The sequence below is a fragment of the Lytechinus variegatus genome, chromosome 7 (assembly GCF_018143015.1).
Source record: "Lytechinus variegatus isolate NC3 chromosome 7, Lvar_3.0, whole genome shotgun sequence".
Lineage (NCBI taxonomy): Eukaryota > Metazoa > Echinodermata > Echinoidea > Temnopleuroida > Toxopneustidae > Lytechinus > Lytechinus variegatus.
In genome coordinates, this window is record NC_054746.1 from 45094765 (window position 1) to 45116939 (window position 22175).

At 35.6% G+C, this 22175-nt stretch overlaps 1 protein-coding gene across 1 annotated transcript; it reads left to right on the forward strand.

Annotated features, from left to right (window-relative positions):
- Positions 1-149: 149 nt before the first annotated feature.
- LOC121419437 (neudesin-like) lies at positions 150-21674 on the forward strand. The gene is made up of 4 exons (XM_041613911.1): positions 150-320; positions 12466-12526; positions 14818-14921; positions 20393-21674. Exons 1-4 carry the CDS (start codon positions 168-170, stop codon positions 20513-20515), a joined length of 441 nt encoding a protein of 146 aa, XP_041469845.1. The 5' UTR covers positions 150-167; the 3' UTR covers positions 20516-21674.
- The last annotated feature ends 501 nt before the right edge of the window (positions 21675-22175 follow it).

Genomic DNA, 22175 nt, shown 5'->3' on the forward strand with positions numbered 1-22175 from the left:
TTTTTTCCCCCGAAATTGCATCCTTTTTTAATTTTGAAAACCCTTGAAAATTCGATAAAATAAAAAAATCAAATAGTTTAGATTTATTTAATTGACGATGTGGTCGATATACAAAAATATGTTTTATTATTAGAAGATAGAATAAAATATCCGTTTATATTTTCAAGATGGCTGCGCCCTGGGCAGTGATATTTTTATTTTTTTCCCTCACTGTTATCAAGCCTTCCTGTATAAAGAGCGACGAAGTAAAGATTTCAACGAAGAATGGGCCTATGAAAATGTTCACTGACGTGGAAATAGCAAAATATGATGGGTCAAATGTAAGTTTTGCTTATAAATGCATTTGTGCTCGCACTCGAGCTCGCGCTACTAAAAACAGTTACCGGTACACTGACTTACCGGTATACCGTACACTTGAGACCTTTCGTTTTCTGTGACGTGCCATGTGGACGTACGAGATTAAGGAATTTTGGGAGCACTGCGCATGCGCGAAGTAATCTGTGACGAGCCTTCTCGTCCACTGACCAAATCTGTGACTCGTATTTGAGGGTTTTGACGTTCGGTGTCATAGTGCTCGAACGAGCGCTAGTTCGTACATGATGACGTCATCCCAGCTTGGCAAAAATGAATGAAGCCGCATCAACACTCGAGTTTCGTTGATTCAGCAGGGCTGGTAAACTGCAAATTACTGCTTGTTACCAGCTTTTCCATTACATTTAGTGTGTCCTGTTTTCAGACACTACATATATCCGATAGGTAATTGATGTTTTATTTCCAAACAACCGTGTTTTTCGGCTTTTTGCGCAAGAGTGGTTGCACCCATAGTCGCCCCACCGGTTCGTAGCGTGATGCTACGCCTGATTCTCCGGCCAAGCATCGGCCCACGGCCCGCTCGCTATCACGCTGGTATATGCTGTGGCGTGGTACGGGTACGTCTGTCAACTTAAATCGAAACTGTTTTCATCAATGTACGAACGTGATACTGAACGAGCGGTGTCACCACTTCCGGTTAACTAGGAATACGTTGCAGTCGCAGACAATCGAAATCTCTCTATTATCTACAGTGCACCTACCGTAGTCCGTACCTCGCGAGCGTAACCCAGGCCAGGGTCAGGGAGCTCCCGCCCGCGAAGAGGGCGGGAGCCCCGGGGCCGGTTGCACGAAAGGGTCTTTCCAAGGACCATCTTTCGTGTCGCCCATCTTTTATGATGCGCTGTATGCGGCACTTGTTCACTGCTACCACCCTGCCTGTGGGTGTCACGCGCGTAAAACATTCCCCATAGACTTGTGTGTTAAAATGGCACTTTTGAAAAATTCATAAAAAATAAATGTGAAATTAGAGGGTGGAATGTTTACTACCATTGGATAGGATATATATCTGGCATTCCATATCTGACCAGGAAAGGGTAGCGTAGCCAGCTCATTTTAAAAATAAATTGCCATTTATGAAGATAACTATGAATGGATCAAATTCATCGACTCAAACAGTAAAATAGCCCTAATTAGTCCGCCAGTCAAAAAAATAGTTCCAAGTCACTTTTTTATCTTCCCACTTTGGGCGAAGGGAGTTCAGTAGTTACCATTTCTAGAATCAGTGTTAGATTTTGAATCATATTCATACAGTTTTGTCAATCAGCAACATCAAATTGAAAAAAATTTGAATGGGTTGGGTCGAACGAATATCTTGAGCCCTCCTGATGTAATTAGGCTCATGGCACCTATATTATATGACCTATGAATTTTATTTTATTGAATAGCTACTTTGCTATTCTTTCATATCTGTACACTCACACTAGCACAAAGAAATGCATTGAAAATGCCTATTTTCTATGCAATGACCCATTTTAATGTATTACTCATACATGTTATATTCACTATATGGATGCATACATATCCTGCCTGCATACAGCCCAGCAGTGAATGTAATGACAATGGGTCCCTAGTAATTGTAATATAAAGGTGTTTGTAAATTTTGTGTAGATATCAGGATACCAGAACTGCCTCAATCAAAATTACCAGATATACATGAGATTGAATGAGGAAACAATAAAAGTATAAGAACATACTACTTTAGTACATTTGCATTTGACCTATTATATCAAAATTTTCCTAGGGCTATTGCCTCTCAGATGTAAGAAGGAAGAGATACATAAAAATAGATAGAAGAGAGAGAAAAAAAAGATAGAAAGAGAGAGAGAAAGAAAGATAATTACATAGATGGCATGGCTTATAAAGAGGGGGGGGGGTAGACTGAGATTGGAGCACACAGCCACCCCCCCATCCCTCCTTAGTTGTGCACTATTAGCCCTTAGATACCTTACCTTACTCTGTGCCTTTTTTCTAAATACCTTCTTGAAGGTACCACTCTAGTTCTCTTCAGTAAATTAGTTCTCAAAGCTCCTCTCTACCCCCTTCCTTTTACATGAGCAATTTGTAAAGGTCTCTCTAATATTAAGTATGTGATGTACACTAACACAAACCAATGATGAATCAGAACAAAAAGAGGCATAGACGCTCTATACATTGACCAGTCTACATATAGGCTTACATATACACAGACCTACTAACTTTAGCTGATATGGTCTTGCTAGCCATTAAATCAATTCTTTGCACCTCTTGATGACTAAACATATTGATATCAGTGAGAAATTGTTTGCTACTGAAGAGTTTGGCCAGGAATTCCACCCACTACTAGGGATTTCCCATATTACTTAGAGGTGTCACGCGCGTAAAACATTCCCCATAGACTTGTGTGTTAAAATGGCACTTTTGAAAAATTCATAAAAAATAAATGTGAAATTAGAGGGTGGAATGTTTACTACCATTGGATAGGATATATATCTGGCATTCCATATCTGACCAGGAAAGGGTAGCGTAGCCAGCTCATTTTAAAAATAAATTGCCATTTATGAAGATAACTATGAATGGATCAAATTCATCGACTCAAACAGTAAAATAGCCCTAATTAGTCCGCCAGTCAAAAAAATAGTTCCAAGTCACTTTTTTATCTTCCCACTTTGGGCGAAGGGAGTTCAGTAGTTACCATTTCTAGAATCAGTGTTAGATTTTGAATCATATTCATACAGTTTTGTCAATCAGCAACATCAAATTGAAAAAAATTCGAATGGGTTGGGTCGAACGAATATCTTGAGCCCTCCTGATGTAATTAGGCTCATGGCACCTGTGGTGAATCTACAGGTAGGACTATGGTATGCTAATGTTGTACAGAGCACACACTTCAAAAAATCATTGAAATATCACTTTTGTGACCAAAATTACTAATTTTCATACAGTTGCAATTCATTTTTCATTAGTAACTTGGGAATAATTTTTGTATTCACCAGAGCACTCAAAAACTTTAATTTTTGGCATATTTTTGTGTACGCCCTCTATTGGTGGAAAGTAATATGGCAAGAAAATTTTCATTTTTTTATCTCTATTTTTAATTAAGAAGAAAATGATTTAAAGAATCAAATTGAAATAAAAGCCAAGTAGTATGAATAATAGGTGTAATGAAAACTGTCAGTGTAAAAAAATCAAGCATTTGCCCCAAAGAAAAAGAGAAAATAAGCCAAACATTGCCACCCTTATTTTGCCACACATGGAGATATAACTGAGAACAAGGTTATATTATAACCTTGTTCATTGAATGAGTGGTATGCGGGATATTCCTGAAATGTATGATAAAGAAATAAAATTTGTTAGCTAGCATTTAGCCAGGGCCTAAACCAATTTGTATGCAATTTCATGATTATCACATCATTTCATATATATTAACAAAGATTTTTTCTTTAATGGATGAATAAAATATGTTTGCAGGTAATTTATTTAAAATGCGTTTCACATGGCGCATCATAATCATGATAATAAATGGGCGACACGAAAGACGGTTCTTGCAAAGACCCTTTCGTGCATCGGCCCCAGGGGCTTACCGTGTATTAGTATAACCATCGTTTCTGGGGATTTATTCAACATTTTCTGACATTTTACTGTAATCCCCATTCACCGACGGTAAAGTGTCCGTGTGAGCTCGCATTTGTTATAACACCCGCACTTTTGTCAATCCAGAGTCCAAACTTTGGTGTACTATTACACATCGAAGTTACACTCTAAGGATATATAAACTACAAACTAAAAATTTTGAATTATTCAAAATTGAAATACTTTAAACGATATAGATAATCATGAAAATGCATGAAAATTATACTTTACCCATGTTTAGTTGGGTAGAACACAGCAAAAAACGATCAAAATGGCAGCCAATATGAAATATTTACAAACGAACGGAGAGGGCGTCAACAATTTACGAATGTGATTTCGATATTGCATTCCACCAGCACACCTACAACGCAATATACGAGTAATACTAATACGATACGATACACTACACGAAGACAAACGACAGTAGAGGCGCACGGCCAATATGGGAGACTCTGGCCAATATGGGAGACTCCAATAAGGGATACAATCTCCCATATTGGAGACTTGCTTTGTAAAAGAACAAAAGAAACAACACCAACAAAAGCATGAGTTTTTCCACCCAAACTTTTGTCTCACTGAGGTCAGAAGCCCATTTGTTTTGTGTGTGGATGACAACAAAAATCCTTATAAAAACAAAAGTAGACGGTGAATTTTTAAAGTAGACGGTGAAAAGGGGTAATATTTCATGAGGAATCTGCTTATCACATTTTTATTTGCCGCCAAGGTAATCCTTTTTAAGCAAATGTAAACAAAGAAAATTGGTCTCCCAAACTGGAGACTGTCTCTGAAAGTGGATACCCAAATTCTTCATAATATAAAAGTCTCTGATATTGGAGATAATCTCTCTCATGGGAGACAGTCTCCAATATTGGCCTTGCGCCTCTACTGAACGATACTAGTTATAATCGCGATATATCGAGACATTAAGTTAATAACGATAATGACGTCATTCAAGATAGCAACTTGCAAGAAAATCCGTCAGGTCAGGTGAAAATGTCTTAGATGACAGATTTCTCAATCATCCAGTGGATTTTTTTCAATAACTCCGGTCCAAGGTATGCAATTACTGTCTTAAGTTATTTATATTTCCCTGATAATGGAAACCATGAAACTGTAAATTTCGCCCCAAAAAACAGTTTTAAATCGCGATCTATAAAACGCTAGTTCACTATACGTTGTCTGTAGCCACGGGCCCCTAAGCTCTTCAGTCTATGTATGGTGAGTGGAGCCAACGTTCAGCGGAACAACCAAAATACAGAGACTGAAGCTTTTAGTCTAACCATGTATATATGGCCATAGACTAGTCTAGGGTAATTTATGGTCAAAATATTTATCAAACTGAATTTGTGAAAACAGAAATTATGCACTCACCACAATAATATATGGATGTAGACAGGAATAACCGTCGTTTCTGGGGATTTATTCAACAATTTCTGACATTTTACTATCATATGTATTCAGTATTGGTGAATGAGCCAACGCAGTTCAGCGGAACAACCAAAATACAGAGACTGAAGCTTTTGGTCTAATATGGATGAAGGTCTAACGTGTTGCAGTATCCTGACATCGAGGCACAGACTGGAAAGTTCTCTCCTTGCTTTGCAAAAGAGTAAAAGAAACGACACAAAAAAAGCGGGATTTTTTTTCCATCCAAAATTTTGTCTCATCAAGGAAATAAAAAGTGAACCCTCAAGAATCGTGGGTGCCTTCATTCGGCTACGCTGCTCTTCTGAGACTTGTAGTGATCTCCTGTTACCTACCATGTGGCACTTCTCTAGCTGACCAAACAGACTATCTCAACTGTCTTGCTTGTATTCAGCAAATCCAGGAGAATCACCCTCATCCTCCTTTGCCATAGTCGGTGACTTTAATGCTGATATTGTCTCCACATCAAAAAGCAAGAAGACATGCTCTATCCTTAAAGACTTTAGGAATGAGCAATCACTTATAAGTCTTACTGCTGCTCATTGCAGCAAGGATGACTTCACCTTCCGCTCAGATGATGGAAGGCAGAAATGGAAGGCAGAAATCCAGCATTGATGGCTTCCTTATTCCAGCTGCTGATCTCCCTCTGTACACAAATACTATAATAACATAGATGTTTTGATCAACACTTCTGATCATCTGCTGGTCATCACAAATCGCTCACTACTAAGAAATGGCACAGCTTTTGGAAGGCAGAATAGCGTCCCCCTATCCAGGATTAAGATCAAGTGGCACTCTGTGGATCGTCAAACGATTGTGGATCAATACACCTATCCCATGGAAAGGGCAGCTTCTCTCCTCTTCCAATCAATCTCAGAATCCTGCTGGCAGAGTGACTCATTTATAGACACTATTCTAAATCAATTCAACTCAGCAATGCTGAAAACGTCACTTTCACTTCCACACACCAACTTTTCCAAGAAGATAAAAGGCAAACATGAATGGACTCCACAAGTAGCGAAAGCTTACAACATTGCTCAAGAAGCAAGGAAATCCTGGCACTCAGACTCGGGCACTGAGTCAGGTAGTCTGTATGATGATCACCTTGATCTGAAAAAAGCCTTCAGAAGCTGCCTCAGACAAGCAAGAGCTATCGAACGTAGGAAACTTCACATGCAAGTTGAACAAGCCTCCCTGTGTGATGAATCTCTGTTTTATCGACTGATAAAGAAGAGCAGAGGTCAGAAGTCACAGAATACAACTACTACCTTGAAATATGATGAATGTACATACAAAGACACAGAAGTCATTCTTGGATGGCACAAGTACTTGAGTGACTTAGCTAGTGACTCCTCACATTCCTCGGAAAGCGATAAGGACTGCTCATTCCCACTGTCAGATGATACTCATTGTGATGCCACAAGAGACTCCAGTCCATTGCATGGACATCTTCAAACACGTCTCAAGTATCCTGACCTCCAAACTGCCATAAACTCTCTTAAACTCAACAAAGCAAGTGGTCCCGACAACATTACCACAGAACATATCAAACACCTAGGCACAGTTGCTCGAAGGTTTCTCCTGTATATCCTGAACCTAATCTTGCAAAGTGGACACTTCCCGAAATCTCTCAAGACAGGAATCATCTTGCCGTTCCATAAAGGTAAGGGGAAAAGTCCACTTGATCCCCGCAACTACGAGGCATCACACTAACACCTACAATCACCAAGCTACTGGAAACCTGTATTAAACCTCGTCTCGAGACACAGCTTTCCATCTGTAATATTCCTGATCAGCTGCAGTTTGGATTTCGCAAGGGCTTCTCCTGTCAGCTAACTGCTCTATGCTTACAACTCACCATAGAAGTCTCTGGAGCAATGAAGAGACCCTCCTACGTTTGCTTCTTAGATGCAGAAAAAGCATTCGACAAGGTTTGGCATGCCGGTCTACTTCACAAACTTCAGAACTCTGATTCTGATATTTATCGCATCATCCAGAACCTGTATAAGGGAATGGAAAGCCAAGTTTTCTGGGATGGAAGAGTCACACATACCATACAAATCCAACAAGGAGTTAGACAAGGAGGAGTTCTCTCTCCAACCCTTTACACACTCTTTATTGATGGACTCATCAAGAGACTTCAAAACAGTCGGCTTGGCTGTACTATCAACGACCGATACTCAGGAGTCATCGTACTGGCTGATGATGTCGCCTTGATAAGTAACACCCCTTCTGAACTTCAAGAGATGCTGACCATAACTCATGCATACACAAAAGAGTGGCGATATAAAATCAATCCCTCTGAAAGTGCTGTTGTGGTGGTCAATGCCGGTAAAACTGACATCCAGCAGGAGTGGACAATGAGCAACTCAACAATATCTCGTAAAGATGAACATGAGCATCTTGGCATTATCAAATCTTCAAATCATCTAGATTTAACAGATCGTATCATTACAAAGGGTCTGAATGCATTCTACGCTATGAATGGGGCTGGTGCTCATACTCTAGGTCTTGCTCCACTCCTCTCTGTGCGCCTCTGGAACATCTACTGCATCCCTCGAATGCTGTATGGCACCTCCATTCTGCGCCTCAACAAGACCATGCTAACCAAGCTCAACCATGCACAGACCCATCTAATGAAGCGGATTCTTGTCATCCCAGTCTCAGCAGCAGATGAGAGCGTCTTATTGACAGGGATCTTGCCTTTAAACCTTCGCATCGATCAAGAGAAGCTGTTATTACTTGGCCAACTCCTGAATCTTGACAGCTCCAGATTTGAGTACCGTACATTTCTTCATGCACCCAGCATTGGTACTCCATCTATGAAGTGTTTCAGTAACATCCTAGCCAAATATAAGCTTCCTACCATTGAAGACATTATGAATCCCATTCCCTACAACTCATGGAAACGGAAGGTGAAAAGTTCAATCTCTCTTTCTGCTGAGCAAACTACACTAGTTGGTACATCTACTAATCTACTAAGTCCTCTCTCAAACTTTGGCATGGGAAAATTATCAACCCTAAGGATCCTCCTTCAACTATCATCAGACAGGCATTAACCATCAGAGCACAACTTGTGACATCAACATATCTCACCCGAACTCAGCTCACCAAACTCAAGAAAAAAACTGATTCGAAATGTCCTCTCTGCCATGATGATGAGGATAGAGTGAGTCATGTTATTGCTGCTTGTCCGTCAACCCGCCATCTCCGCACTGATCTTCTGGCCAAAATGAGGAAACTTTTACGAGATGCTCTTAAACCCTATCCAAGAATTACTCTACTTAACACCCAGGATCCCTTCGAAATGATTTGCGCCATTCTTTTGCCGTATGACCCTTCCTCATTCTGTTAACGAATCCATCCTGAAGATGACTCTTCATTATGTATATAAAATTCATGCCCATCACGTGTACTCTTCACATGCTGACTAATGAGCTACATGTAGATTTCATCCCAGTGCATGATTATCTCATCTATGCTACTGACCGCGATTTATCGCTAATCTCCAAAGAGTGGAGGATCAAAACAGAGAGGTCAGAAGCCCATTTGTTTTGTGAGTGGATGACAACAAAAGAAGAAGCGAACAAAAGACTTACAGGACTACCTTCTCTTCCGTATATTGCTGATGCTGATCCTTATCAAAACAAAAGTAGACAGTGGATTTTTAAAGTAGACAGTGAAAAGGGGTAATTTTTCATGAGGAATCTGCTTATCACATGTTTATTTGCCGCCAAGCTAATCCTTTTGCAGCAAATGTAAACAAAGGAAATTAGTCTCCCAAACTGGAGACTGTCTCTGAAATTGGATACCCAAATTCTTTACAAATGTCTCTGATATTGGAGATAATCTCTCTCATGGGAGACAGTCTCCCATATTGGCCGTGCGCCACTACTGCCCTGGATCTGTTTGTCTTTCTTTAATAATTTGTTTCCTTTGTCTCCTTTTTCATCATTTTTCTTCATATTTCTTTGTTCTCTCTCTCTCTCTCTTTTTTTTTGGGGGGGGGAAGGGCATTGCCCTTGCAGCCCCCTGGATCTGTGCCAGGTTAAACCAATTGGACATTAGACAAATTTATGCAAATTTGATATTAGACCATTTATTTATTTCTTTTATTCAGTTATTTCCACATAAAAAAAATTAAAATACATGTTATAACAATCGATATGGTATTACACAAAATGGGGGAGTCACTAAAAGCTAAATGGAAATAAACCAAATCAGTATTAGACCCAATGGCTATTAGACAAATTGACTGTAGGCCAATTTAATGTAGTTGACTATAATAAATGAATTAAAAAAAAAAGGTTTAATAAAGGTTTAATCTTTTATTTGTGAACTGATTAAGCTTAATTTCTTTTCATGTGCTTGCATACATTGTACTGTAACTTAAGATTGGAAGAAATCATGTAACTGGTAAACACTTTACTAACATGAATATCAGTGTGTGGGACTAGAGTGAAATTTCATGGTATCTTTGGAAGAGTTTTTAAAGGTGAAGAAATAAAATATCATCATTGATTTTAACATATTTTGTCAATATCATACCAATAATTAACATACACGAAAATCAAGTTAAAAAATTATTTGTCCGGGGGTCAAACTCAAATTGCTCCAAGACATTATTCGATGCATGTTTTGGATTCCTCTCTGAATTTCCTATCAAATGGTACCAGTTTCATGAAAATTGGTCAACACGTAACAACGCAGTGGCCATTGAAAGTTGAAGGTCACGCCCATTTTTGTCAAAACAAGGAGAAAAGGGCGGGCCGTAGCGCGAGAACCGACGGACCGATTGGACTGATTTTTTTGTTTTGTGCTTGGGCCATGGTGAATTTTATGTATACCAAATTACAACGAATTCTGAGACGGTCGGGTGCAAAATTGCACATTCATTGGGTGAATTGGCATGGAATGACCCTATAATCCAATTTCATCATTTCAAGCTTGCAGATAAAGATGTTGCTGATTTCATGTATAAAAGCCTACTATGGTGAAAAATAAATTGTCAAATTTCTCCTTTTTATTGCCATTTTGTAGCTGTTTCTTGTTTTAAAACCAATGGGGAAAACTAAATGGACAAATTTAGCCTTTTTATAGGTGTTTTGTAGCCATGGAGAAAATGGAGACATATTCGCCATTTTCGGACCATTTTTCTAAAGGGATGATGATAAAATGGCCACAAACTTCTGCTTGTCTATATGGACTGGACTTTTAACACATAAATTTTCATGTATGTCTTGTCTTTTAGTTACTGCACAACCTATCTTGTGCTAAAAAACGTAAAAAACAGACTGCCCACAAGTGACTGAACCTTTCACTTTGATGTAATTTTGCTAGTTTAAAATCATTGTAGAAAGTAAATTGAGTTTCGAAACTTTGTCATTTTGTATTAATAAAACCTTTAAAAACTTCTTCTCTCCAATTCTCTCTTTTTGGAATTTTTCATTGGATTTATTGAATGTGAAATTCTGCCAGTGCTACTTGTCTTTTTCTGGACTGGACTTTTGTGACCTACATTTTCATGTATGTCTTGTCTTGTCAGACAAGACGACATACATAACTAAAAGACAAGTTTTGTCTTTTAGTTATTGCACAATATTTCTGCTTTGAGCTCTGCCACAAGATAAATGTCTCTGCCTAAAAAAACACATTAGGAATGTAGACTGTGCTTCAATAATAATTTTACTACTACACAAACATGATTCAGTTTTTGTCTCACCTGCGAAGCAAAGTGAGACTATAGGCGCCGCTTTTCCGACGGCGGCGGCGGCGTCAACATCAAATCTTAACCTGAGGTTAAGTTTTTGAAATGACGTCATAACTTAGAAAGTATATGGACCTAGTTAATAAAACTTGGCCATAAGGTTAATCAAGTATTACTGAACATCCTATTAGAGTTTCATGTCACATGACCAAGGTCAAAGGTCATTTAGGGTCAATGAACTTAGACCATGTTGGAGGATTCAACATCGAAATCTTAACCTGAGGTTAAGTTTTTGAAATGTCATCATAACTTAGAAAATATATGGACCTAGTTCATGAAACTAGGACATAAGGTTAATCAAGTATCACTTAACATCCTGCATGAGTTTCACGTCACATGACCAAGGTCAAAGGTCATTTAGGGTCAATGAACTTTGGCCGAATTGGGGATATCTGTTGAATTCCCATCATTACTTTGAAAGTTTATGGATCTGATTCATGAAACTTAGACATAATAGTAATCAAGCATCACTGAAAATTTTGTGCAAGTTTCAGGTCTCATGATTAAGGTCAAAGGTCATTTAGGGTCAATGAACTTTGGCCGAATCAGGGGTATCTGTTGAATTACCATCATAACTTTGAAAGTTTATTGGTCTAGTTCGTTAAACTTGGACATTAGAGTAATCAAGTATCACTGAACATCCTGTGCGCGTTTCAGGTCACATGACCAAGGTCAAAGGTCAATGAACTTAGGCCGAATTGGGTGTATCTGTTGAATTACCATCATAACTTTGAAAGTTTATGGATCTGATTCATGAAACTTGTACTTAAGAGTAATCAAGTATCACTGAACATCCTGTTCGAGTTTCAGGTCACATGATCAAGGTCAAAGGTCATTTAGGGTCAATGAACTTTGGCCGAATTGGGTGTATCTGTTGAATAACCATCATATCTCTGTTAGTTTATTGGTCTAGTTCATAAAAAGTGGACATAAGAGTAACCATGTATCACTGAACATCTTGTGCGAGTTTCAGGTCACATGACCAAGGTCAAAGGTCAATGAACTTTGGCCGAATTAGGTGTATCTGTTGAATAACCATCATATCTCTGTTAGTTTATTGGTCTAGTTCATAAAAAGTGGACATAAGAGTAACCATGTATCACTGAACATCTTGTGCAAGTTAGAGTAGTATTCAAAGTCAGCACTGCTGCTATATTGAACTGCGTGATGCAGGTGAGACGGCCAGAGGCATTCCACTTGTTTTTTAAACATGTTTATTCAGATGAATATTTTCATATCATCTTCATTTGCATTTTAGAAATAATAATAATTCTTTTGATTGTTTATCACAGCCGGATCTACCTATCTATATGGCTGTAAAAGGTGTTGTATTTGATGTGTCACAAGGTGAAGGTAATTTCCTAAGGTTTCTCTTATTGCTTTTGAAAATAGAATCTGAATTTAATGTGAATGCCATTCAATATGTGTAGTGCATAATGGTCAAATAAATAAGGTCATGTGTCATGAGATATTTGCTTCAGTTTCATATCTAATTTTTAACTTAAAGAGTGTACATCTCACTTATTTCTTGACCACACGTCACCTATATTTTGTTCGCTTAAAATCCCATGGTTTAATGATTTGTATTACGGTAAGTATGATCTTTCTTTCTTTCCCTCCTCCCTCCCTCCCTGACTTCCAGACTGACTGACTCACTATTTACTTAAAGTGTATCTTTAGTGTTGGTAAAATACCCCCCAAAAGTGAATGTCACTATTCCATTACTAGTTTATATTAATGCATGTGCCCTTACCCTAAAACGGCTGTGGTAAGAATCGTAAATGTCTTATTGGATATTTCAAAAATATTTAGCTCATGCGGTCCTTTGGGCCGGATGAGCTTGTGACATGGCATCTGTTGTCTGTCCCTAATTTCAAAATGCTTCTTTTTGTCATTTCAAGACTGATTGCAATTCTGTTTCCTTTATATGATAGCACTTGATGGATGATTCAAAAGTTCGACACAGAATTTTGAAACTCATTAGACATGCTAATTTATGCGCATTTTTCAAAATTAACAAAAAATGCTTCATTTGTTGACCGATTTCATTTGTTTTCTTCCATCTGGTAGAGCTTCATGGAGTTCATTCTTCTACACAGAATTTGAAATTTTAAGTAGAAAATTATTTATGCTAATTTTATGCAAAATTTATTCATAAATCACAGAAAATGCCTATTCTTTATTTGTTGACCGAATAAAAATTTTATGCTAATTCATGCAAAATCAATTTATGTATATTTTTAAAAATCACAGAAAATGCCTCTCCTTCTTCTTTATTTGTTGACCGAATAAACATTTTATGGTAATATATACAAAATTAATCTATGTGTATTTTCAAAAAATCACAGAAAATGCCTCTTCTTTATTTTTTGACCGATTTTGATTTTCTTTTTCTTCCATCTGGTAAAACTGCATGAGGTTCACCAACTTTTCACCAAACTTTGTACACAGAATTTTGAAATTTTATTCATAATCACAAAAAATGATTTTTCTTCTTTATCTGTTGACAATTTGATTTTTTTTCATCCATCTGGTAGAGTTACATCAGGGTCATCAAACTTCCATGCAGAATTTTGACGAAAAAATTCTTTACGCTAATTATGCAAAATTTATTCATAAATCACAAAAAATGTTTTTTCTCTTTCATTTGTTGTTTTCAATTTCAATTTATTTTGCTCTATATGATAGCTCTATATGGTGATACAAAACTTCTACTCAGAATTTTGAAACTCATTGAATAGGCTAATTTATGCATATTTTTAAAAATTCACATAAAATGCTTCTTCTTTATTTGTTGACCGGTTTTGATTATTTTTTCTTCAATTTGGTAGAACTTCATGAGGTTCATCAAAATATTACACAAAATTTTAAAATTTTGACTAGAAAAATTTTATGATAATTTATGCAATATTTATTCATAAAATACAAAAAATTCTTCTCTGTCATTTCTTTATCGATTTCAATTTTGTTTCCTCAATTTATGTCACCAATATTCTTCAGTACAGTGTAAACTGGGCTGAAATTAAAAATTGTATTAAATTTTGTTGCAAGATGCTGGATGTGCTAGTTTCATCTCTTCCTTTTTTATCTTTTTTCATTCATAATTCTTGTATGTTTGGTTTATATCAATGAACTTTGAATTTGAAAAAAAGTTTAATTAAAACGAAACTTTTACAGATTAATAGCCTTATTTAAATTGAATGAAATATAAGGTACTGTAGTAAAGACTTTTAAAGATTTTTCTGAATCAAAAACTCATTTTGAATGACTAGAGAGGTGAACATGAAACTAAACTTTTCAGTGATGCTCAATAATATTTGTGATTATTCCATTTCACCTAGTTTTATTTTCCTCCCCTTCTCTTTGACCCCCCCCCCTCTGTACTCTGTATCCATCTCATTCTCTCTCTCTCTCTATTTTGCTGTTTATCTCGCCTGCATATTATTTGCCCGTCTTTCACCCTCTTCACATTTTCTTTTTAACTTATTACTATCTCTTTATCTCTCTTGTCATTCTATGTCTGTCCCCATCTTACTTACATGTATCTCACATATTTTCTCTTTTCTCTCTCCTTTCATTTTTTTTTTGTTTCACACAATGCCTTTTTCCCTTTCTCTGAATGTCACTCGATGATGTTGGTAAAGAATTCTATGGCAAGGGTGCTCCCTACAATGCACTTGTTGGTAAGGATTCTACCAGGGCAGTCGCTAAGATGTCTTTAGATCCTGATGATCTTACATCTGATGTGGTAAATATCCTATGAACAGAATTTAAACAGAATTGAAATGTAATCGAATTCGAAATATTTGTTAAACATGTGACATGACAAAATCCGGGGACAACGTTCACATGTATAACAAAAAATAACCCATTTTAAAAAGGTGTGATTAATGATTTGTTTTATCAAGGAGAGAAAGAGGCGGGGAGAATACTTAACAAAATAGAGAAGTCATCGACAAGGGGGGGGGGTAGAGAGAAGAAAATAGGAGAGTAAGAACGATCACAAAGTTATTGCGACAGAAAGAATAAAGAGCAATCTAGATAATAATCCAATTCATGTATAATTACTTTATGATTACTAAATACTAGAGAATCAGTTAATGAATCTTTGGCTTAATTCTAATTCAATATCTTTAATGGTTTATGTACAACACTCCAAATCAGATAAGGCTACCGTGTATCATTTTCTTTCTTCCATTCAGATCAGTTATAAATTTTGAGGTAAAATAAATAATACTCTACCAAAGCTTCAGGCCGTACTTTCATTTTTTCCCCCAAGATGAAATGACTTTGAAACATTTATAGCTTACTCCTTTGTTCTCAAACAATTTTGTATATCAATAACGTATAAGATATTTATGTTATACAGGGTTGGCGGATTTAAATCACGTTGATTTAAATCGCGATTTAAATCACCATGATTTTTTTAAAAAAAATCATTGATTTAAATCACTTCCATTGAAACATGTACAAATCATGGACAAAGTATTTGTTCAAAGCAGTTTTAATTCTTCAAGTCAACTGAAAAACTTTGAATTAACTTTATATCAACAAAAGATCAACAAAGTCTTCATATCTACTTAAAACAAATTAAAATCAAATTAATAAAATCAGGTAATTCCTTAAAAACTACAGATGTATGTTGTCAATAGGTACTCATTTTTTGTAAATTATGTCGAGTTTTTCTTCTGAAATTTTACATTCTTTGTCAGTTATTATTAGTCAATTTCTTTCTTAACATAAAGTTTTCACATAATCCAAAGACTTTTCAGAGAGCAGTTTGTAAAAAAAATATATAATATATAAAAGTCAATGAGAAAAGGTTTGTTGGCAGTTTTCCAATTTTGATCCTTTGCCTACACATAACTACTTCTGTCATGTAAAATAAAAAATGATACCTGCATGTAATCAACATATTTAACATGCCTCTTATTTCGTATTGTTACATTTATCATACATTTGATGTTTTAAATAACATGATTATAAAAATCACATTAACATAATATACAGTCATAATTTGACTGTTGAAAAAAGCTTTCTCTTATAAACCTTTTAAGTCACTGCAGCCCATTTTATGTTCAGTGCCTCAAATAATGGAAGTTTTGTATCTGCATGTAATAATGGAAAGAGCTCTATAACAACGATTTGCAAAACTCAGAATAAACATTTAACACTGCATTTAAATTAAGATGCAGGTACAATGTACTTCAGTTACAATCATTGGCAGTTGTAAGCTGTGTCTCATTTAAAATAAAATACTTCTTTTTGTAATACATATGTTGTAATTTAAAAGTTAAAAGTAAGTAGATTTTTGTTCATACTTCATGGATCAAACAGATTTTTTGTAGAGAATATGGGAATAAAAATTGTAGATTAATGTAAAAAATCACAGTAACATAATGTAGTATAGTCACCCTTTGACTAAGCTATCTCTTATATTGTTCTCCAAAACTGAGAGTTTTGCATCTATATCTGTAGCAAGAGAAGAGCTTTTTACAAACTAAAAAGATCCTAAACATATACAGTTGTAGTCTCTCTTTAGCTATTGTAAAGCTGTGACTAATTGAAAAAAAAATCATTGATTTGAATTATTTCTCTTACAATATCCATGAATACTAGTAATTAGCAAAGGGTTTGTTGGCAGTTTTGATAAGGGATTTTTTCTCTTGGATTTTTTTAATATTTGAATGAAAAATCCCAGAGGGGAATTTTCTCTACTCACTGGGAATTCCCTATGGAATATTCCTTCATAGGCCTATGTATGATAGAATTAAGTTCAGATACATGATTCCTTAAAATTTATTTTTAATTGTCCATTTTTACTGGATTTTAATTACAAAATATGTGGTAAAGAACAAAATTAGGGGTGAAATGTATAACATTAATATTGATGTCATTGTAAGAGTAAGGGGGGGGGGTAATTACCCTTTTTTTTGAAGAAAATTTTAAAAAAATCAAAAAAATCAAAAAAATCTGATTTAAATAAAAAAAATCTGATTTTTTTTATTTTTTTAAAAAAATCAAAAAAATCGCCAACCCTGATGTTATATGAGGATATATATTGTTTAATATAGTTTGTAACCACTTAGTCTAATTTTTACATTTTGATCGCCACTAAGGCTATTTGGTCTGGTATCAATTTTTCATTGTTTTCCCCCTCACTTTCTTGGCTTATTATCTTTGGTCATTCTATAATGGCTTTATTTACTAAGTTGATTTACAATTGGCAAGTTTTTAATAGGTTGTGTAGGTTTTAAAGGGGAACCCATCTTATATAAAGAGTTGTTTGTAGAGGAAAAAAATTAGACAAGTTAATAAGTGAAAGTCTGAACAGTATCGGACAAACAATAAGGAAGTTATGAATTTTTTTATTCATTTGGTAATCACTATACCTATGGAGACTTTACATTGGCTGTATTTGTGATGTAAGGCAATGAATACTCTTCCATGTACTCCAGTACAAATAATGGCTAAAATCAAAAATGTATTTTTTTTGTTTTTTAATTTACTTCAAATTGTATTTTTCTTACATGAGATATATTTTTTTTTTCAGTTTTATTTACGCAGGGTAGCCCTTTCAGTTATAGAACTGATTTACAAAGAGGCCCTGCAATTATAAAAAGAACATAACGGTATACATATTTTACAATAGACATATAAATAAGATACAATCATACAATAAAAATAACATTAGGAAACATACATGTATAACATTAGGAAACGTATACATGTAAAGTAAAAAAAAAAGTGATCCAAGTGGGGTCTAAAAGTAAGGCTTCAGCTAAAAGAATTTACATTTAGTTTTGAATACTTGAAGGGATTTTGAATTTCTAAGATCAGAGGGAAGCTTATTCCAGAGGAACAACCCATAACATTAACTTATCAAATTCGGATTTTAGACGAGCCTGGATTGAAGGGATGTCTTTACCTTTACAAAAGAGTGCTGTATCATCAGCATAAAGACATATTTTTGTATCTTCGAAATTTAAATTGCATATATCATTAATGAAAATTACAAAGAGTAGGGGCCCTAAAATTGATCCCTGTGTTATGCCTACCTCAATATCACAAATTGTTGACAATTTACCACATAAAACAATATACTACCTGGGTTATATTTTGATTACGTCCCCAGGGATTAGGTAATTGGGAGGAAACCACAAATCCCTGATAATGTAAGAACTGCCTGTGGGAAAGTTGTCCTTGCCCATTGTTATAACTTACTTACATATGGAAAACTAGCGGACAGAAGGTCCTCGCTGCACGCGCGCACCCTTATAACACGCAGAATTCCCTTGCATCATACCCCTTTTTCACAAACAAAATGTATCAAGGACAAGTGTTGATTCAGGTAAAATTTCCGCCCCCCTGAAATGAATGTTAATAACTTCTTCTATCAGATGACCCTATTTTTTTTACATTCAATTGTCGGGAAATATGGCACTTTATTACATTAAAATCACTAAAAACCATCCATAGTCAGGAATATGTATTGGGATAATGGGTTAGGGGGACATTTTTATAGTACCCGGGTGGATTACATCCGTCGTCACATCGTTGGGTGATGGTATCAAGAATTTCCGCCCAGATTATAATAAAGGGCACATTATAAGGCAAATACTCATGAAAGAACCATGGAGATTGGTTAATAAGGAAATAGTGCACTTTTATCATCAAATCAGAGGAGATTTTCTTTGTGATACTGATGTCCGAAGATCAAACCTACACTCGACGTGCATTCAACACATAGGGCTGGACAGAGCTTTTGTGTACGTCGGTGTGTTGTTCGAGTCACAGCGGTTTTCTAGCTCTTTCCATTGCAGTGCTGAACATTTTATTAGGAATATATAAATATATATACCTGTCAGTCCGAACTATGGATATAAATATATCAGATACCATTATTTTTGCCAAAAAAAATCAATTTTATTCTCTTAATTGGATATGTCTCTGAATGTTGTGACGGGTCCATTATGTATACGAGGGGTGCATCCTAGCTTATCACTGCATTGGTAAGTCTGAAATTTAAGTTTGCTTATTCATTTCACTTTAAATGATGTTAAATGTAAGGATAATTTATGAAATCGACATAAGATATTGCGAATCAACGCTGAAACATTATTTGTGAAGACCTTTTATCCCTCTGTAATACTATTTCCCCCATAAAGCCGCAATGGAACATTCTGCACCACTAGTCATACGATGATCGCGAGGTCTGCAAACGTCGTCTGCTATGTTTTTATATGTCTGTTACACTGTATGCAAGTTTTCCTTGCCCATTGATATGACTTACTTACATAGTTGCCAATTTGAAATTAGCATAGTCTTAGTGATCTCAATTTTAGATCAGTCATAACTTTCTTATTGCTTGTCCAACTTCTTTCAAACTTCACCACTCTGTTTTACTAATTTTTCTCCTTTCCCCACACAACATTTTATGACCAAGGTTGGATTGGATTCCCCTTTAAGATGACGTTACAAACTCAAAATCCAATGCACGTACAGTCTATGACTGAAAATCAATTATACATTTAGGACTTGCGTTAGATGTTTGAAATTGATTCCTCTGGCACAAATTAGGTTCAAGGTTTATTCATATCAACATTTTACATTTTCAAATATCAACAACTCAATACAAACAATAGTAGATGATACAGATTTTGTATGATAGAAGTCAAACTGGCTTCAAATTGGATAATTGAAAGATAAGAATTGATTAACATCAATATGAATCTATCGCATCTATTATAGAATCAATATAGAAGATACATGTAAATCCCTGGTGTACTTCTCATAACAGAAAAGGTCAAAATTGATCTATTGATCACAAATTTAAAGTTTATTACAAGTAAGTTTCTTTCATCGGTATTTAGCAATGATAGACCAATAGACCTTATATGCATATGACATCATAATCTCACAGCGCCCTCCCTCAGAGGATATAGGAATACAGATCATATCGGTGATGTGCCAGCTGCAGATCACCAACGCATGCAAGGAAATGACTTCAACCTCTAAGATGGCAGCACAATCAACGATGTCAATGCATATCAAAGTCATCTATTGGGTGTTTATTAAGACAAAATGGGCATATAGTAAACAGAGAAAGAGATGAAGAAGTAAATAAGCCAAGTAATACCATAGTAGATTAGACCAAATGGTTGATATTACTGAATGAACCCTTTGGTAATACATTTCATCTTATTCCTCCTTTTACAGACTGGTCTATCAGATGAGCAATTCAAATCATTGGAAGATACATTTAGGAATGTATACAAGGCTAAGTATCCTGTAGTGGGTCACATGGCTTTCAATGATCATCATATACATGGTGACCTTTGACATGATAATAAATCATAAACTAGTACTGAATGCAATATTAAGGGAAATACTGCTATACACTTGAAGATAATACATATTAAAACCTGCAGAAAAGACTAAATGGGGAGTAGGCCATTTCTAAGTATATAAATCAGTCAGGTGTTAAAAGTAATGTTCAGCTTAATATTCTGCCAAGCCAGTAAACACATTTGTTAATTTCAATTTCAGGGCTGAAATTTTGTAATGGGGTTTGCTAAAACTTACATCATCACTGCATCAAACTTAAAATGAAGCTAGTCAAGGAATGAATCTCACTAGATAACATAATTTGTTATTGTAACTCATATTGGAGAAAGCAATGTAAATTGTGCTTCCGACACCAATACTCAATATCCCTCTGTCTCATTCAGTGTTTCAGAATGATGCATTCTCTTTCAATATTTTTTATGAATCATGCCATAATGAAAAGAGATATTTAGATATTATAATAATAATTACATTCATAAAACACTTAATACATTATGTTTCTAAGCACTTTATATAGCAATTATTATTACTATGGTCATCGGATCCTGGCATACCCGCACACAATGTACACACCTCCACTCCCTAGGGAGCATTCCAACAAGTGTTTTAAGACTCAATTCCTTGGCATACTACTTAGACTTTTGCCTCATTCAGGGACCCCATTTAACACCTGGGTGGAGAGTGGCAAAGTGTGGATTGAGCCTTGTCAAAGGGTGTGTTTATGCTTCCATTGCAAGGACAGAATTAGTATTTTCAAACATCGTTTCAAAACACCGATCGTAAACATGGTTCTGGGAGTGCTGTTTATGCTTGACTTTTAGAGGCAAAATCACGAACTCCAGCTGGATTCGCATTGTAATTTGGTTTAACAGGAAAGCGAGGTCAAATTGGGCGCGCCCTTTTTTCGAAAGTTTTTTTTTCCGAGTGTTGTTATAGGGAAGGTATGTCGACTTCCAATATTGTGGTAATTGCATGGAGATACTTGACATAGCCATATAATTTCCACCATGGTTAGGATAATAGTGAGAAAAAATAAAAAATATTAACGTATACATAATAACATAGTAAAACATCTATTTGAAGAGTTTGGTTGCAAAAGGGGTTAGGTCCACTCCAAGAAAATCATTTTTCTAATTCTCCCATATTGCAATATTATGCGAAACTAAATTTTCATGATACCCTAACATGAGAACATAAAATTGGGTATAAAAAAAATCTGTCTTCCTATTTTAAAAAATATTCTTTTCCAAAAAAAAATTTGTGTGGACCTAACCTCATTTGCAACCAAACTGAATTGGACCTAACCCCTTTTGAAAAAAAGGGATTTTTCTTTGCCATTTTATTTCAATTTTTAATGGGAATTTCAACTTTTCTTTGGTATCATCTTTTAGAGCTACTAAAAATCTATACATTGAGACAAAAAAGAAAAAAACTCAGATTTGATGCAAAATGGACCTTACCCCTTTTGCAAGTGAGCTCTTCCTTCTTTTATGCTACTGAGGTATTTGGCGATGTCTCCTCATAACTCGTGTTCCAGGGTTGTTTTTGTAAATCCCTCAACTTTCATCTTGATGACAAATTGGGAGAGTTATACTAGTGATAGTACATGTGTACATACATTTGTATGTGTGATCAATTACCACACATACAAATG

Coding starts and splice junctions, on each gene's coding strand:
- LOC121419437 (XM_041613911.1), top strand. CDS start 168: ATGGCTGCGCCCTGGGCAGTGATATTTTTATTTTTTTCCCTCACTGTT. Junction 321..12,465: donor CAAAATATGATGGGTCAAAT/GTAAGTTTTGCT, acceptor TGTTTATCACAG/CCGGATCTACCTATCTATAT. Junction 14,922..20,392: donor ATGATCTTACATCTGATGTG/GTAAATATCCTA, acceptor CTCCTTTTACAG/ACTGGTCTATCAGATGAGCA.